Source organism: Anastrepha ludens, chromosome 5 (genome assembly GCF_028408465.1).
Source record: "Anastrepha ludens isolate Willacy chromosome 5, idAnaLude1.1, whole genome shotgun sequence".
Taxonomy (NCBI): domain Eukaryota; kingdom Metazoa; phylum Arthropoda; class Insecta; order Diptera; family Tephritidae; genus Anastrepha; species Anastrepha ludens.
In genome coordinates this window covers 13640664-13662974 of record NC_071501.1, presented here as the reverse complement: position 1 = coordinate 13662974, position 22311 = coordinate 13640664, and the positions used below count along the sequence as shown (strand labels likewise).

Genomic DNA, 22311 nt, shown 5'->3' with positions numbered 1-22311 from the left:
CTAGTTTCTTTCTGGACTATAAAACTAACTTGGATGAAATGAAATTGGAATCTAAGGCCTTAATAGCTGTTTGACATTCTGAAAAGATAGCTACTCTTGCACCAATTTGTAGTATTTTAGTGATTTGCATGCTTCTCTGATTGCTAGTAGTTCTGTCTGGTTCCACGCTGGCATAGTCAGGAAGTCGGCTTGATTTGGATAAGTTAAGTGGCTTCGAACAGAGGTCATCACTGTCTTAACAGTACATAGTGAGCCAAAGAATGTTTGGATAAAGACAGCCAGCTGTATTCTTAATATAATTAGGGTGGGGAATTTCGGCACATAAAATTAGTTAGAATGAATTTACAACTAATTAGTCCTGTCGGGCTCTATGCACCACGAGGTGATCAGAACATCAGTAAGTAAGTAAGTCTTGTGTGTGGTGAAATTTCCAACCAAAGTTTCACTTCAAGTTTCCTTTGATTCAGCCTAGAATGAATTTATTTATAGTACAAAGCAATAACAAAGGTGACATTTCTCTGTGATGCCTCTCCCGTTTCTTTTTAACACTTTTCATGATGCATTTTTGTTACTCCAAAGCTGTCGATTTACGTTTGAGCTGGCAGTTGTATTTCCTACACCACATTGAAATCCCATTTTCCTTACTATCGCTTCATAATCCCTTTTACGTCACATAAAAGTGCTCCCCATTTTCCTTTTAGAGGCTGCCATCCATTTCGCATTATCGCGCTAGTCGGTATATTTTGCATCTTTCCAACAGCCTTTATATGTACATAACTATTTAGTAGCTTAGTTTCCCCGCCGCCCCCCAAAGAAATGAAAGACAGTTGAGTAATACAATAACGATCTTGTTTTTGAAAACCCTGCCGATATATTTCTTTTTTTGCCCGTTTATTTTTTTGTTTTTCTACTCAGTGTCCAATCGATCCTCTTCGCGTTGAGGCCGATAAGACACCAGTGCACTTCCAGCGTCGTCATTACGCCGCTGCCGCTGTTGCCGAGCCCAAAACAAAGCCAAATTACGCCACCAACTTCTAATATTTCGCCACCATTTAAAAGCTGCCCATACAGTGATTGCACAGACAGTGAATATTACTAATATCAAAATTACTTTAGCGACCATGTGATCGTGATCAACGACCGATCCCACTTTAATGGCAGACTCTTCAAACGGACAAATAGTGATCGGCATCCAATTGGTGAAGAAGCCGCCAGCCAGCGAATACACACGTACGGCTACCTCGTTGAATGGTGAGCTCAATTGTGCGATTACATGGTAATCGTTGTATATATGTTGGGTTCGTGTCACGCATTCGACGTGACTTCTATATTTCGTAACATTCGGCAGTACTTGACGGAAGTGTACCACGTATGAGGTGATCAGGCCATTCGGATGCTTCGGTTCTTCGAAATACACATGAAATTCATTAAGATCTGATACACGACACGCGTGCAAAGTTTCCAAACGTTCGCTGCCACTGGAAAAGTTAGTGCGCGTCCAGTGGAACGCATATGCCCCACAACCGATTTCATTGCAGGACTGCACCTGTATGGTATATAAGTGAAAACGATCGAGACGCGGAATAGTTGTCGGACTGCCATCCGTTGCATCCAAATTTAATTGTAGCATTGCTTTCATTGTTCTGGTTATGCCTGTGCTGCCCTCTGCCTTACTCGTACTGGCGTCTGGCGCGCAATTCTGTTTGTGATCTAAGTCACAAGCGAAAAGTGTCTGCATATTTCGTGTGAAACGCTGATCATCCACCTCTTCTTCCTTACGCGAGCAACAGGTATCCTGATCTTCATCGGTTTTGACAGTGTCACCTTCATGGTATATGTAACTCGGTTCCATGCAGAAATCACGTTGGTCCAACACCTCTTGAACGTCGGGATGTTCGTACAGTTGTAAAACATAATGGCTAACTATATCTTTGCTCGAATGTTCCAACTTTATTGTGAGTGAAACGTCAGTTTTCTTTGTGACGTTGATGGTGGGTGGACCTGGCAACTCCATTTTTGTAACGATATACTTCAAATCACTTCGTGCATCATATATATCGTCGACTCCGAAGGTTTTTACCAGACATGCGTAACGAGTGTGTGGTTTCAAATCTTCCGCTGTGTAGCTGTAGTGGGTATCATTGCTTGGTAGATCCTTTGGAAAAACGAGTACACGCGTCCATTGGACTCTGTCACACACATGGCTATCTAACTCGCTATGCTCGACAAATTCTTCATTTGGAGCGATCGCGCGATACATAATTTCCACTTCCTTGGATGTTTGCACCTTGGGCCAGCTGAATTTCGCCGAGCGATGGGACAACACCTACGAAGATATTGAAAATATGTGGAAAGATTTATTAAGAAATTGAGAAATATCAAAGAATGAGAATAAACAAAAATAATATAATAATAACAATATGATGTTCATGAAATATTGAGAGGCTTCAACGGTGTTTCAATTTTAGATACACGTCGTAATTTTTTCGTATTATATAATTAGGGGAAATCACCACTATTGTAGCAATTTTAGTACACTTAGATATTAAAGCCCGCACTGTCGGGCTGGAAATCAATATCACCAAGACATAGGCTATGAGATTCAACCACAATAAAGCACGACCTATACCGTTTCACGGGTGTTTGGGGGAAAACATCGAAAGCTTCTGCTACTTCGGCTGCACTGTCACGACAGACGGCGGAGCAGATGAAGATGTCAACTGCAAGCTAAACAAAGCAAGGACGGCGATCGGGCAAATGCAAATCTCCAGATGCACTAAACTGCGAATAGGAAGTGAACAGGGCTGGTCTCCAACGCCTCACACAGAGGCCACAATCTTTCGACATCAAATGCCTCCGCATCATCTGTAGAATATTCTGGCCGAACTCCATCAGCAACGGCGCGCTGGAGAGATGGCAAAGCAAACGCTGAAAGTAGCAATAAATAGGTTAGAAAATCACCAGATAGCATCACGTGTATGGCACTGGACTGGAACCCTGCAAGGCAGCAGAGGTCGCGGTCGGCCAAAGGTCGATATTGCCCCAGTTAGCAGATGCCATGGAACGCAGCAAAATCAACAATTCAGAACCGTGCATGATGGAAGAGTCTTGTCGAGGCACTATGCTCCCGACTGGGGTGAACAAGGATATAAAAAACAAAAAATCCGAAAGGGGTGGCGAATTGTCGTTATCCAGACATCTGGGTATCGAAGCAACATAAATACCACTAATCAGTTCTTAACAAATTTTTCGACGTGTTTCCAAAAGTAGAAAAGTAATAAATGGTAACTAACCAAATAAAATAGTTACTTCCGGCCGCCGTAGTTGAGTGGGTTTATGCGTGACTACCATGAGAGATCGGGGTTCGAAGCCCAAAGCGGAAATGAAATACCAAATTATAGAGAAAGACAATGGCAAACCTCCGAGTGTATTCTGCCATGAAAAAGTTTCTCATAAGAAGCATCTGCTACTCAGAGTCGGCACAAAAATGTAGGACTTTCCGTTTTGTAGAACACCATCAAAGGATGTACGCCTGATAAAATGCAGGATTACATGCCAATAGAGTTAAAAATCTTGGAACCTGGCTGCCCCAGTTAGTCACTTTATTTGTTTACCATTCAGTAATAAAAAAATCTGAGGGAGCTCTTTTTAGATTTGGAAGCAAAGTTAGGCTAGGCTAGAAGTGCTACCCTCCAAGATACTCGGAGCTCAAAAATGTTCGTTATGCAGCATTAAAAAATTATCCGAATTTAAGCCCGATTTGTCTTTAAACCAACCTAATTCTCGGCGACTCTAGTTAACCTTTCTAATGAGACTGTTCCCGAATAAGTGGTTATACAGAAAATTGAAACGCATTTACCTGAAGTCTACCTTCGTCTCATATCAACTCAAGCCGAAATTATTAAGCGGGGTGCAATCCTGAAACTTTGTTCTTGCTATGTTCATAGTTCCAGGAGGAGTATAAGATTTGATTTTAAGGAACTCAATAAGTTCCGCTGATCAAAGTGAACGTATTACTCTGCAATTTGTGACTAGAGGAACTTCAATGCTCGGACTCTATTTTCTCTGTCCATCCTCTAGTCTTCATTTTTCATAACCGCACACACATATTGACACTGTGTAACCGAGAATTTGTGTCGAGGATTTTTACATTCCTGGATACACTTTGAGATAATCATTACCGAGCGCCTAAGGATAAGTACTTTGATCGCTACGATCGCTACTTGACAAAGCACCTTCATAAAATTCAGAAGACATCGTTTAAGATTTTTTTTAATACTTAGATAACCAATCGAGGAAACTGGGTAATCGAAAGATGAGTTTGAGATGATTTCGTTAAGATATTCCTAATTGCTTTCTAATAAATCAGTTCGCAAATATCTTCGACTCGATGCCAGCATCTAACTGGCTCAAGTCCATAAGAATCCGAGGTCTAGCATATCTACGAGTAACTATACCTTTGACCCCTATTACGAAATTTTGATATTATTTAGATTTTCAATCTCGAGTATCTAAAGGAAGACCTTGAAATTCTGATTTTCTTATTCAGACAGTTTCTCAAACAATCCTTGGTAACTATTCGGTAGACCTATAGAGCTATAGCCTCGTGGAAAAAGGTTGCACAGATCATGTAAATCTAGCAGAAAGAATTACAAACTGATGTCAATTTGGTAGACGTGGAGACCAGCTTGAATTAGACCAAAATTCAAAATTAACTGGGAACTGCTAGTCTCGAGTGAATCTTTTGCGATTGTGATATATTTCTCATACCTTGGTCCATACCTTGGCAATCGTATAACACTTTCATCTAGAAAAGCAGATTTTTCGAACCAAACCAATTGCAAAAGCGAAACTTTTTCGTATCTGACAACAGAGAGTTGAATATGAAATGGCGCACCAAGCTTAAGGCAAATAAGAATAGCGGCCCCTGTAGCCGAATGGGTTGGTGCGTGACTACCATTCGCAATTCGGATTACGTAGGTTTGAGTCTCCGTGAAACACCAAAATGACGAAAATATATATTTTTTTCAAATAACCGTCGCCCCTCGGTAGGCAATGGCAAACCTCCAAGTGTATTTCTGTCAGGAAAGTCGGCAGTTTGCAGGTCGAAGTCGGCTTAAAACTTAGTTCCCTAAATCGAGACGCACGCCACATAAAGAAGGAGGAGCTCGGCTAAACATCCAACAGAAGTGTACGCGGCAATTATTTCTATTTATTTATTTTTAAGAAAGCAGTATTGCGAAAAGGGCATGGGCTGAGAACCTCAAGTGGCAAAAATAAGCTAATCGAAAGGGGTATGAGACATAGAAAGTTAAGTAGAAAGTTAAGTAGGCAAATTATCTCGATTTGAGCGTTAAAAACGACTGGTTGGCCTAGGGTGAAATGACGCGTAGAAGAAATTGATGTTCTATCTTAAGCTTAGAATTGAAATAAAATTAAATTTGTAGTAAATATATATTTGATTACGCTTTGATATGCTTTCCAATGCACTCACCTCAATGCTCAACGTCAATACCGCCGGATCGCATAGTACCTCCTGATCGTTCACCTGTATTGAGCTCTTCGAACGATCGTGCTCCACATTTCGTACGAATTCGCGTAATTTACGATTACATAGTTTTTTATTTAAATGCACATACATGCTGCCGTGCACAATTTTGAGTTTTTTTAGTTGCCATAAATCTTTCAAATTTTCATTATCATATAAGACGAGTCCATACACGCCAGCTTCCAAAAGATCCGCATCAGAGCTAATCGACTGTATACTCGATAGAAACTTTAAACTAGTAAGTCCAGAAGATCTGGAAAATAATGGTAAATGAAAATTTTTTAATTCTATGATCATTGGAACAGAGTGGGAGTATCCTGAGCAAACATACCTGAAAATTTTCAAATGGCCAGTTATGTTGCGCAAACTACTCAAACTGTTTGCTAAATCATCTTCGTTAATCGTGGTGCGAATCGATATAATAACACTTGCATTGAGTAACGAACAACCACGTATGCGATCGGCATCAGCCAAGTTGGAAACCGGATACACATCAAAGCGCATTCCCGATTCACAAGGAATACAACCGATAGCATCGCGTCCATTGATCTGTGAAATTTAGAGATGTTGGAGACACATGAATGTATATGACGAATATATTATTTGCGTTAGGGTGCCTCGACGAAATTGCGGATTTCCCACCGGAATCGGAAAATATTATATTTTAATAATAGGACTATGAATAAGTTCGTGCGGTTTTTTTTCGAAATTTGAAACTTTATTGACGTAAAATGGTTACAAATTTAATATTCAAAATATTGTCCATCGCTTACTACTACTTTTTCCCATCTTTCTGGCAATTCACGGATTCCCTTTGTGAAAAATTCGGTCGGTTTTGCCGCAATCCACGAATCGATCCATTTTTTGACTTCATCGTAATTACGGAAGTGCTGGTCAGCCAGGCCATGTTGCATCGATCGGAAGAGATAGTAATCGGATGGCGCAAGGTCTGGACTATACGGCGGGTGGGGTAGGACATCCCATTTGAGCGTTTCTAAGTATGTTTTGACCACTTGTGCAACATGTGGCCGAGCATTGTCATGTTGCAAAATAACTTTGTCGTGTCTATCGGCGTATTGCGGCCGTTTTTCTCGCAGTGCTCGGCTCAAACGCATCAATTGTCGTCGGTAGACATCCCCCGTAATCGTTTCATTCGGTTTCAGTAGCTCATAATACACAACACCCAGCTGGTCCCACCAGATACACAGCATAACCTTCAGGCCATGAATATTCTGCGCCGACGTCGATGTTGAAGCATGGCCAGGGTATCCATACGTTGCCCGACGTTTTGGATTGTCGTAATGGACCCACTTTTCATCGCCAGTCACAATTCGATGCAAAAAACCCTTTCTTTTGTGCCGTTGAAGCAGTTGTTCGCATGCCATAAAACGGCGTTCAACGTCTCTTGGCTTCAATTCATACGGCACCCAATGGCCTACCTTTCGGATCATTCCCATGGCTTTTAAACGTTTGGAAATGGTTGATTGATCAACTCCCAAAGTTTTTGCAACCTCTTCTTGCGTTTGAGCCGGATCTTGATCGAGCAATTCCTCCAATTCGGTATCCATGAACTTTGGCGGCGCACCCTCGCGTTCTTCGTCTTCCAAGCCAAAATCACCACTTTTAAAGCGTGCAAACCACTTCTGGCACGTTCGCTCAGATAGAGCATGCTCACCATAAACTTCCACCAAGATACGATGACTTTCGGCTGCTTTTTTCTTCATATTAAAATAATGAAGAAGAATTCCCCGCAAAAACACATTATTTGGCACGAAATTCGACATTTTCAAGTGTGGTAAAAATATTGTTGTTTACGCTTCAAATAAAAAACTTATACTGACGTTTGTGCCTTACGACAGTAGCTCTCCAATGAATGTTTGGAAATGTGGATCGATGGAATAATAATCAAGTTACGCCATCTGTTGTAAAACCGTAACGAACTTATTCATAGTCCTATTAATTCCGCAAGAATATTGCGGAAAACTTATACATTTTGATTTGAAAATACCTCCAAAGATCGAGTTTTTCATGAGCAAAGTTAGTTTTTAAAATTTTTTTACTTTCAAGATGACAAAGTAGGCATTGTAGATCTTGTCTAGTTGTTGTTGTTGTTGTTGTTGTTGTAGCAGTTAACTAGGCCTTGCCGGTGCAATGTAGTCTCCAATCGGCATCGTTTAACTGTTCTAACGGGAGGCCCAGGAAACGTCCTGTTTTGACTGGTTGGGCCTAGAGGGAGAGCTGTGTTTGGTGAACGGGTATAAGAGGACATGTGAATAGGTGGTCAGTACAGTGCGCGGTACCTTCACATGCCGGTCATATAAGTATGTCGGCGTCAATTCTGAATAAGTAGGAGTTCAATCTGCTACAATATTCAGACCGTAATTGAGCCAAAACTAAGCAGGTCTCACGAGACAGCTGAAGCTGATTGGACTCCGATAACGGCTTTCGTGGATTGGGAGTTTAGGTTGATGGTGAGAGTCTCCCGATGAATGTCGTTCAATGTCTGCCTACATACTGTCCGATCTAGTGGCTACAGTCGTGTTTGGTCATGGTGTAGTGGAGGAGATGTCTTTTGGTTCAGGCTCTAGCAAATATCTGTAAACAGGAATGGCTTACTGAACATTTTATTGTTCCCCTTGATGGGGAGCATGGTCGAGTGCAACATCGCGCCTTCACCGTAATTTTGAAAGAATATTAGCAATAAATTATCTTCAAAGTTGGAAAACCGTAGAAAAAGGTAAAATTTTACAGTTTTCCCGATTGTAACTCGAAACTAACTAAAGCAAATAGTTATACATATGTACACATATGGCCATCAAAATAGGTACGCTGGCTTTATCTAGCGATTTCGTTGTACCGCCCGGAAAAATTTAAAGCTGCTATTGAAATTTTGCTTTCTTTACAAATGACATCACTGCTTCGTTGTGAATTTAAATTAATATGACCCGGATTTATATACTGTCAAAGACTTATCACTCCAGCACTATTTCCGGTACATGTATGAGGAATGTTCATGCTGATTTAACAACAACAACAATTGTAAATGTTTTAAAATTGGCTAACATTTTACTTTGACATAACTTCCAATTATGGCAATAATATTTTCGAAACATAGTTACGCATAAATGGGTTGGCCAGAGAGTGGGCAAATTCGTTCAAGGGCAGTCAAAATTTATCTGTCAACTTCCAAAGCAAGTCAAGAAGCGCTCGCTCTATTTTTTTGCTTTTTTTATAAAAAAACTTATTGAAACACCCTGTATTCAAAGCAAATATAATAAAATTCTTACATCGAATACCCAACCTTCCGGACACTCTAACAAGCATTTGTTGCCCTTGATAGTCATATTCAAACTTTTCGTGCATTCGTCCTCGGTATAGCACATTTTATCAATGTCATATAAATACCTGAAATGTTAATTTCAAAATTAGTGTAATGTTGAACGCAAGCGTGTAATAAATACTTTTCAAATGTTTTTCTTAAACTTAATATTTGTTTCTGTACTCACTTATTTGGTGGACACTCTTTTACGCATGCGCCATGATCAATTAAATTCTTGCAGGTCCAGCAACCATTACTGGAACTGTTATAGCAACCGCCCAAACATTCGCTATGACAATGCTGGATACCTCTAAGAGCACAAAGATATGAAATAAAATAAAAAATGAAATACTTTTTACTAGTTGTCTGAAGCATAAAATAGTTTCTGTTACAACAGTTCACCTGCCTAAAAAAATAGTTTGTGGGAGAAATACAAAACCATGCTTGGGTATTTTGAAAAAATCAGTAAGGAAAAGATTGCTGATTTGTAAAACTGCGGAAAAAGCGGTTTTCTTAAAAAATGGAGTGTTTAATTATTCGACAATAATATAATTCGACGATTTGGTGTTAAACCGCTAACCGACCTTTCGATTTTTCCATAGTATAGTTTATTATTTGTATTAAACTTGCCAGCTAACGTGATTTAGTACTCAACCTTTAAATTTTAATTCGTATGAAAATATTTAAGTGGCTACCCAGACTTCTTGAACTGGTAACTGGCTTATTATGAATAGCTTCTACTCTAACAGGCACAAAGAGCAGGGGCGTAATACTATACAATAGTTATAAATTTTATCCCAAAAGCGTTGCTCCATAACAATTATTACTTCGTCAAAAGCAATTACATACATATGTATATCCCAATGTTTATTTTTTCTGTCGGGGCAGACAGACTAGCAAGTGCAGAACTCAGACACAATTCATTCCATTGTACTTCACTCGGGTTCCATTCTAATTTTCTTTAAATCTACTCGACCTCTGAAGAAATCTGAGTAGATCTTGTGGTGCCAAGGAGTCAAGGTGGTCGCTTCTTAACACATCAGTGCCAAAGACCTCAAGCCTGATTCGAGCGAAGGCGGGGCAGACGCACAGAAAGTCGTCCGCCGTCTCATCCTCCTCTCCACATGCTAGGTAGAGTGCACTGTCTGAGATGTCTACCTTTTCCATGTGCTTCGCCCATAGAAAGTGGCCCGTCATCAGTCCAACCAGCCTCCTACAGTCCCCTCTTCTTAGTGACAGAAGAAACTGCGACAGTCGGTCGCACATGACAGGTAACATCAGTTTTGTCCCTCTGCAGCCTCTCTCAGCCTGCCAAGCTCTCTTGTGGGTTAGAGTAACCCGTTTGTTAACCGTGGCTTTGATGGCTGCAGAAGGGAGTGGCATAACGGGCTCCGGGCCAACTTCAGAGCCCAGTCTGGCTTATGAGTCAGAGATCTCGTTACCCGCGACCCACGTGTCCTGGGGCCCATGTTAGCATCAGGCTATTATGTCTACCGAATTGGTTCAGCCTAGATTTACAGGACTCGACTACCCTTCTTGGGGGCTGTCTAAGACCATGAGCGCAGCTAGGCTGTCGCTGCAGACACATATAGATCTGCCTCTCCATCTGTTTTCCACAACAAAGTTCATCGCTTCTTGAACAGCATACACCTCTTCTTGAAACACGGATGCATGTATTCCAAGAGCAAAGTGCAGTTTTGTCCCGCTGGATTCCACGTAGACCCCAGAGCCGGAGCCATGCTCGGTCCATTTCAATTCATTAATAGCTTGACGACCCACGTTTTTTGAATCAGTACTTAATCTTTGATTATTACAACTTTCTTTAAAAATCCCGAGGAATAAGATTCGATGGCATTAAATTGCCAATTCGGGTCGTCGTGGAATGATTTATCGCCAACATACTCCTATAACATCATCATTTCAGTAAAGTATTTCCATATTTTCTGTGCATTATGCGCCCTTGTAATTTCCTCCATGAATCAATAGTCACCCTTCAGAGCTGTTAAATAACACCTCTACGAAATAGGCTTAATAATGGCGCTAAATTCGAAATATGCATAGATGGTAGATGGGGGACGGTAAACAAATGGACCTAACGGCATTTCTCTCTCATTCTAAAGCTACCACTCTTTGACTTTATTATATACTTACTGCTTCGATTCGATTATATTATCATTTTCAAAGCGTTGGCAAACATTATTAGACCAACAGTATTCCGTAGCACAGCCTTGACACACAGTTTTGTTTGGACATACTTCTTCTGGCGCTGTGGAAAATACGTGATTTTCACCCACCGATAAAGTGAGCCGATCCCAATTAATCTGAAATAATTTTGTTAAACGTAAAATAATTTTTGTTTTGTTTAAATATCTCAAGCAGAATACTTTGCACCACGTTTTTGAACTATTCGATTGATGTAAGTTCACAAGTTTTTTTCTCAAACATAATTATTTTCAATGAAAATACGATCATAAACTAAAATTGGTTTACAAGTTAAACATTTTAGCTTTAGAATATTTTAAAAATTACTTTTATACATTCAGGCAAACTACCACTCGGAATTCGATACTTTCAGGACAAACGACAAATAAAGACTTGAAGAGCAAATGAACGGAATTGTTGAAAAATAACTCGTGGGTCGCATCGAAGAAATTTTTAGAATTAATTACAGCCAGTAGCCTGAATTTGAGCTTGATCGGAAGTTCTTCGCATAATCCTCCAAATGCTACACGCGGCCCCTTTTCCTTGAGAGGATATGAATGATGCAATTGGCCTCGCGAAGCGTGCGCATTGATCAGTTCGGAGATCACAGCGGAGAAGTGCACAAAGTTGCTAATTTAAGTCAAATTGTAACCCAAGCCTCTCAGTCTGTTTACAATACACGCAGCGACAGTTTTGCTTTCGAAGAGCAAGAGCAAATACTCGTATTATTGATAAACAGCACAAGAACTTGCGGAATCCCAGAGCAAGCAATGAACGAAGGAGGCCTGATATTGTCGACGACAACCAAGCAAGTAAGCGATTGAGCAGATAAGATGAGAACCAACTCAAGAAGGCTGAGTGGAAGCCAATGCAGGTTAATTTTTTAATTAATATTACATGGAAACCCGATCAAAAGCCTTAGAGAAGTCCATCTAAACGGCATTAACCCGGTACCCCGTTTGAAAAGCAGCGATACAATCATACGAGAAGACAGCTAAATTAGGCACTGTTGAACGGCCCGGAAAGAAGCCATGCTGCTCCGGACGCACCTTGCTCCTGATAGCAAAAACTATTTGTCCTGGATGATGCGTTCAAAAAGCTTTGTACGGCGGAAAGCTTTGAAATAGGCCTATAGTTACTAATATCAGCTTTATCATGTTCACGGGTTCATATTGAGTATTGCGTTAAACGCCAGAGTCAGTGTAAAAAGATCATGGCGATATCTAATAACAGTAGCTCACTAACAGAAAATCGGTCTTACTTGTTAAGTGTCTAATCAATAGAAGAGAGAACTTCTTCAATCGTGTACTTATGGAATTGCCCTTAAAATATACAAAAGTTATAGAACCAATAAGAGCAAATTGTTTTAAATCAGGTAGTCCTAACAATTTCAAACAAACAATTTAAATAGCACTCAGAACCTTTACTTGAGCTGAAATTACCGCTTCTTCGCCGTCGATTAAGGCTTCACTGTCAGCATTGCAAGCAATGCCGGAGGAAGCATATGAAATACAAGAATGATGGAATAATGCCTTCTATTCGTTTATTTCGTTTGTTTCAAGTCTAAAACATAATTATTGTTTTTACAGGCCACTTAGATCTAATATGAGCTTAAATTACTACATAATTATTAAATAAATAAGAAAAAAGAGTTTAGAAATGTATGAAATTCATTCTTTAAAACCGAAAAGTCAGTCCGCTTGACCTCGAGATCTCATTGAATTTTCTTAAAGCGCGGGCAATAGGAGCAGGACGCGCATAATTTGTGTTAAGAGATTTAAGATGAAATGGGTAAGTATTGCGTAGAGATCTAGTAGGAATATGAAAGTGAATGCAACGTAATAGGGATGAACAGTCAATTTCTCCTTTGTGTATAGATCTTCTACTCTCTAGAGGTCTTAAGTTAATTAAAATCAAACGGGAATGATAGGAAAGGATGGGATTTGAGAATTTTAACTACCTGAGAGCATATTTAAGGAACACCTTCTGTACACGTTCAATTCTCTCAATAGTAAATTGGTGGCCTCCAGATAAATGTTGCATATTCTATTCTAAAGCGCACAAAGGAAGTAAAAAGTAATTTGTGAGTGTAAGGGTCCGAGAACATCGAGCTATTATGCCATATAAAACCTAAGATTCAGTAAGAAGTGGACACAATAAAGTTAATGGGACTGTTGATAGAAAAATGTGAGTCAAAGATCACCTCTAGATCTTTGACTTCATAAACAGATTGAAGTAAAGTATTACTAATGCTGTAAGGTGACTGGAAAACATTTTGAGTTTTGGCGAAAGTGACATGAAAGCATTTCTTAATATTATATTTAGAGAGATACCAGAGTTACTGCACCAGCGAAGGAGCGCTTTAATTTCCGTTTGCAGCATAGGAACATCCTCATTTTTTCCAATAGCAGAAAATATTTTCAAATCATCAGCATATAAAAGAAAGTTGGCAAATGAAAAGCAGGTACTAATATCAATAATTAATAGAACGAAGAGAAGAGGACCTAAAATACTGCCTGGTGGCACCCCTGACGAAGCAATGAAAGGTTTCGTACATTTACCCTGAATGATTACCTCACATCGTCTATCGGATAGATAAGATTTCAACCATTGAAAAAATTTGAAATTCGCCTTGTATAAAATAGATATATGAAAAAGAAGAAGTATAGGGGAAAAGCATTGGCAAATGTATATTGAATCTGGTGAGAGAAACTGCGAACTACAACTGATGAGTTATATTGAAGCATCCGAAGCAGAAGTTCAACTGAATGCATTCAAGTATGTGTGCTTATGTGTGGGTTGCGATGCAGAGTATTCCCTAAGCAGTATAAAATATACTCATACCTTGTCTAAATGGCATAGCTTTGGACAGTTATTTATATAAACGTGCCCACGTTGTATGGCTATTAATGATCTAAACTCCAGCTGAAATGAAAATTTTTACTGTAAATTATGAAATAATTATATGAGTGACAAAAAATAATATAATGATGTAGATTAATTATAGTAAAGCTTAGTTTATTATTACGAGTATTTGATTGCATAACGAATGCACTTTATTTTTTTTTTATGAACACCCAACAGCGCGAGCAAAAAAATATTATAAAAGTCAACACGAGTTTTGAGCGACCTTAAGATTGCTCTTTATTACTCCTAAACCCCATTGGGCTGTAGGCTATACTATATAATACTAACTATCTCTTCCGATCGATGCAACATGGCCTGGCTGACCAGCACTTCCGTAATTACGATGAAGTCAAAAAATGGATCGATTCGTGGATTGCGGCAAAACCGACCGAATTTTTCACAAAGGGAATCCGTGAATTGCCAGAAAGATGGGAAAAAGTAGTAGTAAGCGATGGACAATATTTTGAATATTAAATTTGTAACCATTTTACGTCAATAAAGTTTCAAATTTCGAAAAAAACCGCACGAACTTATTCATAGACCTATTAACACTGCATATTTGAAAATTTTCTAGATATTCTGAGGAAAACGTTTGAAATTTTAATGGACATTTGTTGATTTTTTTGAGCAAAGCTGGAAACTTGATTTATATCGTTTTTTTAGTAGATGAAAAATTTATAAAAATTAGATTTAAATAAGAAGCAAATAAATTGTAGGTCCTTGAGTATATTTATAAAACGCACTTTATGTATCAACTTACATATGTACAGGGTCCGGCACTCGAAATATAACCAACTAAAAAGGCCATCAATTTAGTTTGGAAAACTACTTTTATTCAATTCAAAGTAAAAAATGTGTGAAAAGAATACAAAATCAAAAATCACTTTATTTTTGCTCAATATGCCAACCTATGGCCTTGAGACGGTCCAGAAACGAGTCGCAAGCTGTCCGAACATAACTTGCAGGAATCTTGGCACCTTTCGCGGAGAATGGCTTTTTTCAGCACCTCGAAAATGGTGAATATTTTAGTTCGGCCCTTGCTCTCCAAAATAGCCCAAAGAGAATAAACCATCGCACTCGTGTCTGGTGAATTTGATAGCCATTGTGTGGATTTTATGAAGTTCGTTGTTTTTTAGCCATTCCTGGTTCACTCGAGCTTTGTGAGACGGTGCCGAATCCTGTTGAAACGTTCACCGAAAATGTTTGTCTGTTCACGGCTTCAAAGCAACCTCCAACACACTTTCCCGATAATATTTCGCATTTATCTTAACGCCTGTCTCGATGAAAACGATTGAAGAGCGCCCATTTGCGGTTACAGCGGCCAAACCATTACCTGTGCAGCCGGCGGGTGCTGCCTCCTGGTGGCCAATCGGTGACTCAAATTGTCCTATGAACAGTCGGTCAAATGAACCCGTTTTGGGAAATTGCGAATTGCTCATTTTGAAAAATTTTCTCGTTAGAAAACACAATGTTCGGAAATTGACCGCTTTCGGCCGAGTGAAGTAACTCTGACTTGTTGATGCTTTGGTGTGAGATCATGCGCCGTTTGGTTCTTGTAAGGCTTAACTTTGAGATCATTTTTCAGTATGCGTCGGATGCTACGGTCAGATATTTTCAGTTGATTCGCCATTTGATTGACACTGTGTCGGGGACTTCGCTCAAGTAGTTTCTTCACTGTTTGAACCATTTCACGTGACGTTGCAATTTTTTGTTGATCAACTCCATGACGTTTTGCGATGCTACCAGCATTGCCCGAGCATCAGCTGCGCGAGCGGTTTGAAAGTTGGTTACACTTCGAGTGCCAGACCCTGTATAAGTAGAGTTGAGAAGGGGCTAATTGAGGTAGGGTGCGTTAAGGAGATTCGAGCTGATCTCTGGCTAAGTGAGAAAATTAAATCCAAAAAAGTATCCTTATTTTTTCTGGTAGCGGCAGGCTAATTACCTACCCTGCTAGAAACCAAAAAGGTTAACGAAACCAACGCAAGACAATTCTTGCCGAGGCCCTTTGCTCCAGAGAGGCTTGAACAAGGAAAAACAAACAAAAAAATCCTTATTTTTTATCAAAAACTTAAACCTAAAACATAATGATTAAAAACATAACAAATCACAAAGTAATCAGTATTTCAGAGCGAAGAAACATCACTAGAAAAATTAGTTTAAGTTTTGATCAAAATAATATAACTTGATATATGATTGTATTTTCGGAATTATAAATCTCTTAAATTTATTACTTTTATTTATCGTAATTTTTAAAATCTCAAAATAATGATTAAATACCAATTTTTGTTGTTGTTAGTAAAACTCATAATAATGTGAAGTGAAGTGCTTATTCGCCATTACCTATAGAAATAATGAGTAAGTACGAGTAAGAGTTTAAAAAGGTTCCTATAGTATGGAAAAATTCCAGTGGTTTCACAATGGATCTACGACAGGTCTAAATGGCTCATTACGACAGCCACCCTACCTGCCTACTTTATTTGTATTTTATGTAAGCTCTTGCAGCAAGCACTCTTTTGTTGTATTTGGATATATGTAAGCATTTTTGATGCATCTAATAAACAACATACATACATACAAGGTGAAGTCGACAATAAAAAAGATTGGCGTCATAAAAATGCTTTTGATGGCGCTACCTTTTTAATGAGTTAATGCGTTGGAAGTTACATCCCTAGCTGACTTCCAGTGAAAGCTTGGTGACATTCGGTTCAGTGGAAGCGAAGTTATTGCGTCTAAAGTGTCAGTATGTTTTTGTCATCGGTACGATAATGAATTTCCAACAAACAGCTAATACCAAATGTTTTAAAACCCGTAAAACGTTTACGGAAATATTTGAATTGAAAAATTTCTGGCGATGATTGTCTATCTCGTGCCAGAGTTCATGAGTAGTTTACACCTTTCCGAGATGGTTGTGTGGACATAAATGACAATGAACATACGGGCCGCCCAAAATCAGTAATCACCGAAAGCTTCAACGAAATTGTTTGTAAATTTTTGAAAAATGAACCGAAATCATCATTGAAATTCATGGAATCGGATTATCGCATTTTAACTGATCATTTGGGCTCACGAAAGGTCTGTGCTCGTTTCATTCCGCACAAGTTAACTGGAGACCAAAAATTGATCAACATTCGAAAGGCTTCATTAAAGAGGCGAGAAAAGACGATAACTTCCTTTACAACATTGTAACTGGTGATAAAACATGGTGTTTCCAACATGAACTTGAAACTAAGCCTCAAAGTGCCCAATGGAAGGCCCCATGACAAGCCACCACCTAAAAAATCGACTTTGGAGAAGTCAAAAATCAATGCTCATTTGTTTTTACGATTCCAAGGGAATTGTCCACAAAGAGTTCGTGCCAACGGGCCAAACCGTCAATGCAGTTTTCTATCTTGGCGTTTTGAAGCGTTTGTTGCATCGCATTCGTCGAAATCACCCTGAATACTGCGAAGGAGGAAGCTGGCGCTTATTGCATAAAAATGCACCATCTCATCGATCCACTCTTGTGACTGAGTTTTTGACTAGAAATCGCATTTTAACCACTCAATCAATCACTCACTGTATTCGACTTTAATGGGTCCCTGTGACTTCTACCTATATGGAAAATTGCATTTGGTCTTCATTGGCGGAAAAGGTTTTGCGTCCGTAGAGGCCATCCAAAAGGCTTGTACCGACATCCTGAAGGACATTCCGGTCAATGACCTGAAATACTCTTTCGGAAAGCTTTTATATCGCGCACAACAGTGCATCGAGGCCAGATAGGACTATTTTGGAGTAATGCACTCGAAGTTATCAAAACAAAGCTCCCGTCGTTTCTATTTTAGCGCAGTCTCGTTTAATTTGGACTTCACCTTGTATGTATGTATATACATGTATATATAATTGTAAAGTTAAGCGACAACTTTGGGCAAATAGCTGCGGTGTGCCATTAGGACACTCTTCGCGTGAGTGCGAAAATCATTTTAGTGCCAGAGATTTTGTATCGTATGAACAAATTTTGTCGGAGACTGAGGATTTAAAGATGGAGGATACGCAGGAAGAATGGCTTTAGCTATATATATATATATATATGTAAGATGGCAGCCAGCCCTGAATCGTATGTAACACCCCAGTACGAAAAAGGAAAGAGTAAGTCGTCAGCGTAACCTCAGCAGTAGCAGTAGTCATTTTTTTTCCGATCATTTTTTTAAATGAACTTTGTAATACATTTTTCTTCATATTCAATTACTATTTTTTGGAATAATAAAAACTGTTCAAGCTTACATGCGGGCTCAACCGATCGCATAACATTTTTTGCATCGAGCTCCTCCTCCTATTTGTGATGTGCGTCTTGATGTTGTTTCACAAATGGAGGGACCTACAGTTTCAAGGCGACTCCGAACGGCAGATATTTTTATGAGGAGCTTTTTCATGGCATGGCCATTGCCTGCCGAGGGGCGGCCGCTATTAGAAAAATGTTTTTCTTAAGTTTGGTGTTTCACCGAGATTCGAACCAACCCATTCGGCTACGGCGACCGCCGGGGTTTAGCTAAAGCTGAGCTTATTACACAAAATGAAGAGAATTATACGAAAATTGAGAGAATTGCCGAATACGAAAAGGAAATCTCCTCCTCTTTTATATGGCTACACCAAATTATAAATGGTGGTCTGATAAAACCTAAGCCAGAATTCGTTGCAATTTAAAAAAAAGGATTTGTAATAAATTTAATGGAAAGGAAATTGATTTATGACTTATGCGATATACACGCTACGGTAAAATACAAAATTATCTAATAATTTTTTACAATTTTTTTAACCACTACAAATATTTACACCTCTGGCACTATGCGGCCAGTGATCGGCCAGTGATCGGCGCGCTAGCAATTAATCATCAACTATTTTCACTTACCACTTCTAAATCGGGCATTCTTGTAAGGCCAAGCGCATAGTTCAGGAACAATCGACGTCCACGTATCACAGTCAAATTGGGAAACATATCGCGTATATTGCGCAGTCCCTTCACATCGTGGAATATCAGAAAATCGGTGATTTCACGCAATAAAGGGAAACTATAATTCTCATAAACACATCGATCCGACTCCTGGCGAATCGTCGGCAAAAGGACTATCAACAGAAAGCCACGAATAGAAGTGCAGTTATGCAATTGATTCAGACTTTCACATTCATTACGCACATCGATGCTTGTGCATATGCCCGGCTCCGCTCTCGGTCGTCTGTGGGGTATGCGTGGATTTGTGTCCGCCGTAACTCTAGGTAGACAATTGCAAGCAAGCAGTAGAAACGAGGAGCAGAGAAATAAAATTAATAGGAACTTTTTGTTGTTGCAGAGTTTTAAATGTGGCGCACTGATACCGCTTAGTGGCGTTATGTTGCAAGCATTATGTGGATGATTATGCCGTGCTGTTGCGGCAATATGTGCAATACTTAGGTTGTAATGATGATTTGAACGAATGATGGATAGTTGTCGTCGCGAAGCCGTTGCTGGAAGGGTTGGTGACGATGATGACATACTTGTCATTCTTTATAAGCTGTGGCTTTGTGGCTCTTCGTTTAAAGGATTTAATACTATTACAGCAGCTTTGATCTCGTTTACTTAGCAAAAATCCTGATGTGCTTTTTAACAGTTTTTTCACATAAGTACATTTACAATACAACAGCTCCCGATGGTGCTCAATCTTACTTTATTTTAGCTTCTAAATAGCGTATCCGTTTCCGGGCTTAGTTTACGGATTTTTTCGAATAATTCGCAGCAAATTCACATGTCACACATAGACACATATATACACATCCAAACAAGTTCGCACTAGATCAAATATAAATATACATATATGAAAATACAGTACAAATATTTGTTTAGTCTATTTTTATTAAATTGTTCGTTCTTAAGTAATAGGTGAGGTAAAAAGTTCTGAGCGTTCTCTGTCAGACGTCTTTAGTAGGCCATATCTGAAACATGAATACGTGGCATAGAGTCATTAAATATCGGTAATTTAAAAGTGAAAAAAGGTCTCTAAATTGTGACATTTGGCCTAAGTTACTCTGAACTGTCAATCTTTCTTATAGATTTTGATATTCTAACGACCAAAAGCAAAATACCAAAAAAAAAGGAAAGCATTGCTCTTGTTGTTTTTGCTCTACTACCTGTTTTATGTGTCTTAGCTAAAGTTCTTTCCATTTTACTATTTTCACAAATATAATCAAAACATTTTTAGCTATTAAATGCTAATTGACTTAGCTTAAATGAATGTGTGTGAACATCAAAGTCGATAACTCGATTAGATTCGTTAGGGGTAGTCAGAAGTTTCAAAAAATTGAATTTTTTTGCATTTTCTTAAAAAATATTGTATGAAAATTTGAAGTGAACCCGACAAATACTATTTCGAGCTCCGGACTCGATGGCAAAACTTTAAATGCGTTTGTCCCAAAACTATGTTTTTTGAACTGGTGATCACTGTAACTTAAAAAGCCCTTGGCAGATTTCAATAAAATTTATACTACTTTTGAAAAACATAAAAAACTCGTGCCTGATCGAAGGATTTTTTTGTTTTCAAAAATTTCCATTTTTTTTTTAACAATTAATTGTCGGCTTTTATCTCGAAAATTTTAAAAATACTTCCTGAGGCCGCCATATTGCTAATTTTGAAAAAAAGCTTCGAGTAGGCACAAGAATTTCTATTAATAATTTCTAATCTATTTTATTACGATTCATCATTTAAATTTACTTTATTTTATTTTTTTTTATTTAATTTAATTTTATTTTATTTCCTGACATTTTTTATTTTATCTTTTAGCTAATCTTATTTATTAACTTTTTTTTGCTCTCCTTTTTAATTTTAATTTTATTTCGTATTTTAATTCTATTTTGTTATTTTATTTTATTTTAATTTGTGCCATTTTACTTTGTTTTATTTTATTGTATTTTATTTCATTTATTTTCTTCTTTTATTTCTATTCTCGTCTTAATCATATTTTATTATTTTATTTTATTTAAACTTATTTATTTCATTTCATTTTTTTTTTTCGTGTCATTTCACTTTGATATATTTTATTTTATTTTTTTATTTAGCTCATCTTATTAATTAATTTTTATTTTATTTATTTATTTCTCGTTTCAATGCTATTTTATTATTTATTTGAGTTTAATTTGTTGTACTCTAATTTTTAATTGAATATATTTTCACTTAGCTCGCGACATTTTGCTTTGTTTTATATTATTTAAATACATTTTTTTATTCAGTTCATTTTCATTTTAGTTAAATTTTTCTGTTGAATTTTTCTTAGTTCATTTTTTTTTTTTTTTTTTTTTATTTAATCATATTTGATTTTATTTCTTATCACTTTATTTAATTGTATTGTATTTAGTTTTTTATTTTATTATATTTTTTTAATCTATTTTATTGTGTTTTTTATCTTAGATTTTCATTTAATACTGCTCTCAACAAGGTACTCCTTTCATTTAGTTCCAGTTTTTAGTTGTCTTTATTTAATTTTCTTTTTTTGATGCTATAACAGTTCAGCCCTCCTAACTGCAGTCAGTTCCTGTTTACATATTCCCCATTGCCTATCCATTCGTTGTTCGTGTGCTCATAGGATCCTGATTCAATATTCACTTGACTTTGTAATGTTCACTCTTGCATTGTTGTTGGTACATGTTTTTAGTTCTTATTTTGTTTTTGTTTTTCTCACTTAAACAGTTACCCTTGTATTGCTTGTTTGTTTGTTGGTGTTGATGTTGTTATTGTCTTGTTGCTGCCGTTGTTTGCCGTTTGTCGTTTGTCGTGAAAATTTGCAGTTAAGGTGCCAACTTACGTTTAATTAACATTACAATTTATGACGCCACATCGATCTCGATAGCACGAATTTATGTTCATTGCGCACATTTTTAAGGGCCTTCGTTCAGTTAGTTGCGTTTAGTTCAGTTCACACTCGGAAAGGTAAAACTGTACGCGATGAAATGTATAGACAATGTATGGACAATGCTCCAGAAGTTCCTCGACCTTTTCTATTGTTGTTGTTGTTGTTTTCTGAAACCATTTACCGTAGCTTGTTACAGCACCTAAAATCCAGAATCATTAGATGGCAATATTCTTTTCACCTTTATTTTACTCAAGTGCACTCGCAGTTATATTTAATTTTGTTCAATTTGTTCAATTATTTATTACTTTATCTAATATGGAGCTACATACATGCATATGTTCCAATTAAAATTGTTTAAAATGTCACTTTTCACGATGTGAGACACGTAAGACAACACAAGTTAAAAAATTTGTTTCCACACTCCCGACTTGGGTGCGTATTAAAAGCACACTAGGTGAATAGTTGGTTTGCTCCATCGCAT

The 22311-nt window shown here is 38.0% G+C and overlaps 1 protein-coding gene across 2 annotated transcripts; it reads right to left on the bottom strand.

Annotated features, from left to right (window-relative positions):
* Positions 1 to 832: 832 nt before the first annotated feature.
* On the bottom strand, positions 833 to 22294 carry LOC128862891 (insulin-like peptide receptor). 2 transcript variants are annotated; one of them, XM_054101698.1, is made up of 10 exons: positions 22136 to 22294; positions 21783 to 22029; positions 18862 to 19776; positions 13914 to 13994; positions 11019 to 11188; positions 9055 to 9177; positions 8836 to 8953; positions 5880 to 6097; positions 5495 to 5801; positions 833 to 2326 (listed from the first exon to the last, which is right to left on the bottom strand). In XM_054101698.1, the coding sequence occupies exons 3-10, from the start codon at positions 19489 to 19491 to the stop codon at positions 908 to 910; spliced, it is 3066 nt and encodes a 1021-aa protein (XP_053957673.1). In that variant the 5' UTR covers positions 19492 to 19776; positions 21783 to 22029; positions 22136 to 22294; the 3' UTR covers positions 833 to 907. The 2 variants fall into 2 exon arrangements, with proteins under 2 accessions (XP_053957673.1, XP_053957672.1); XM_054101697.1 differs by having other exon boundaries at positions 22160 to 22294.
* Positions 22295 to 22311: the final 17 nt, after the last annotated feature.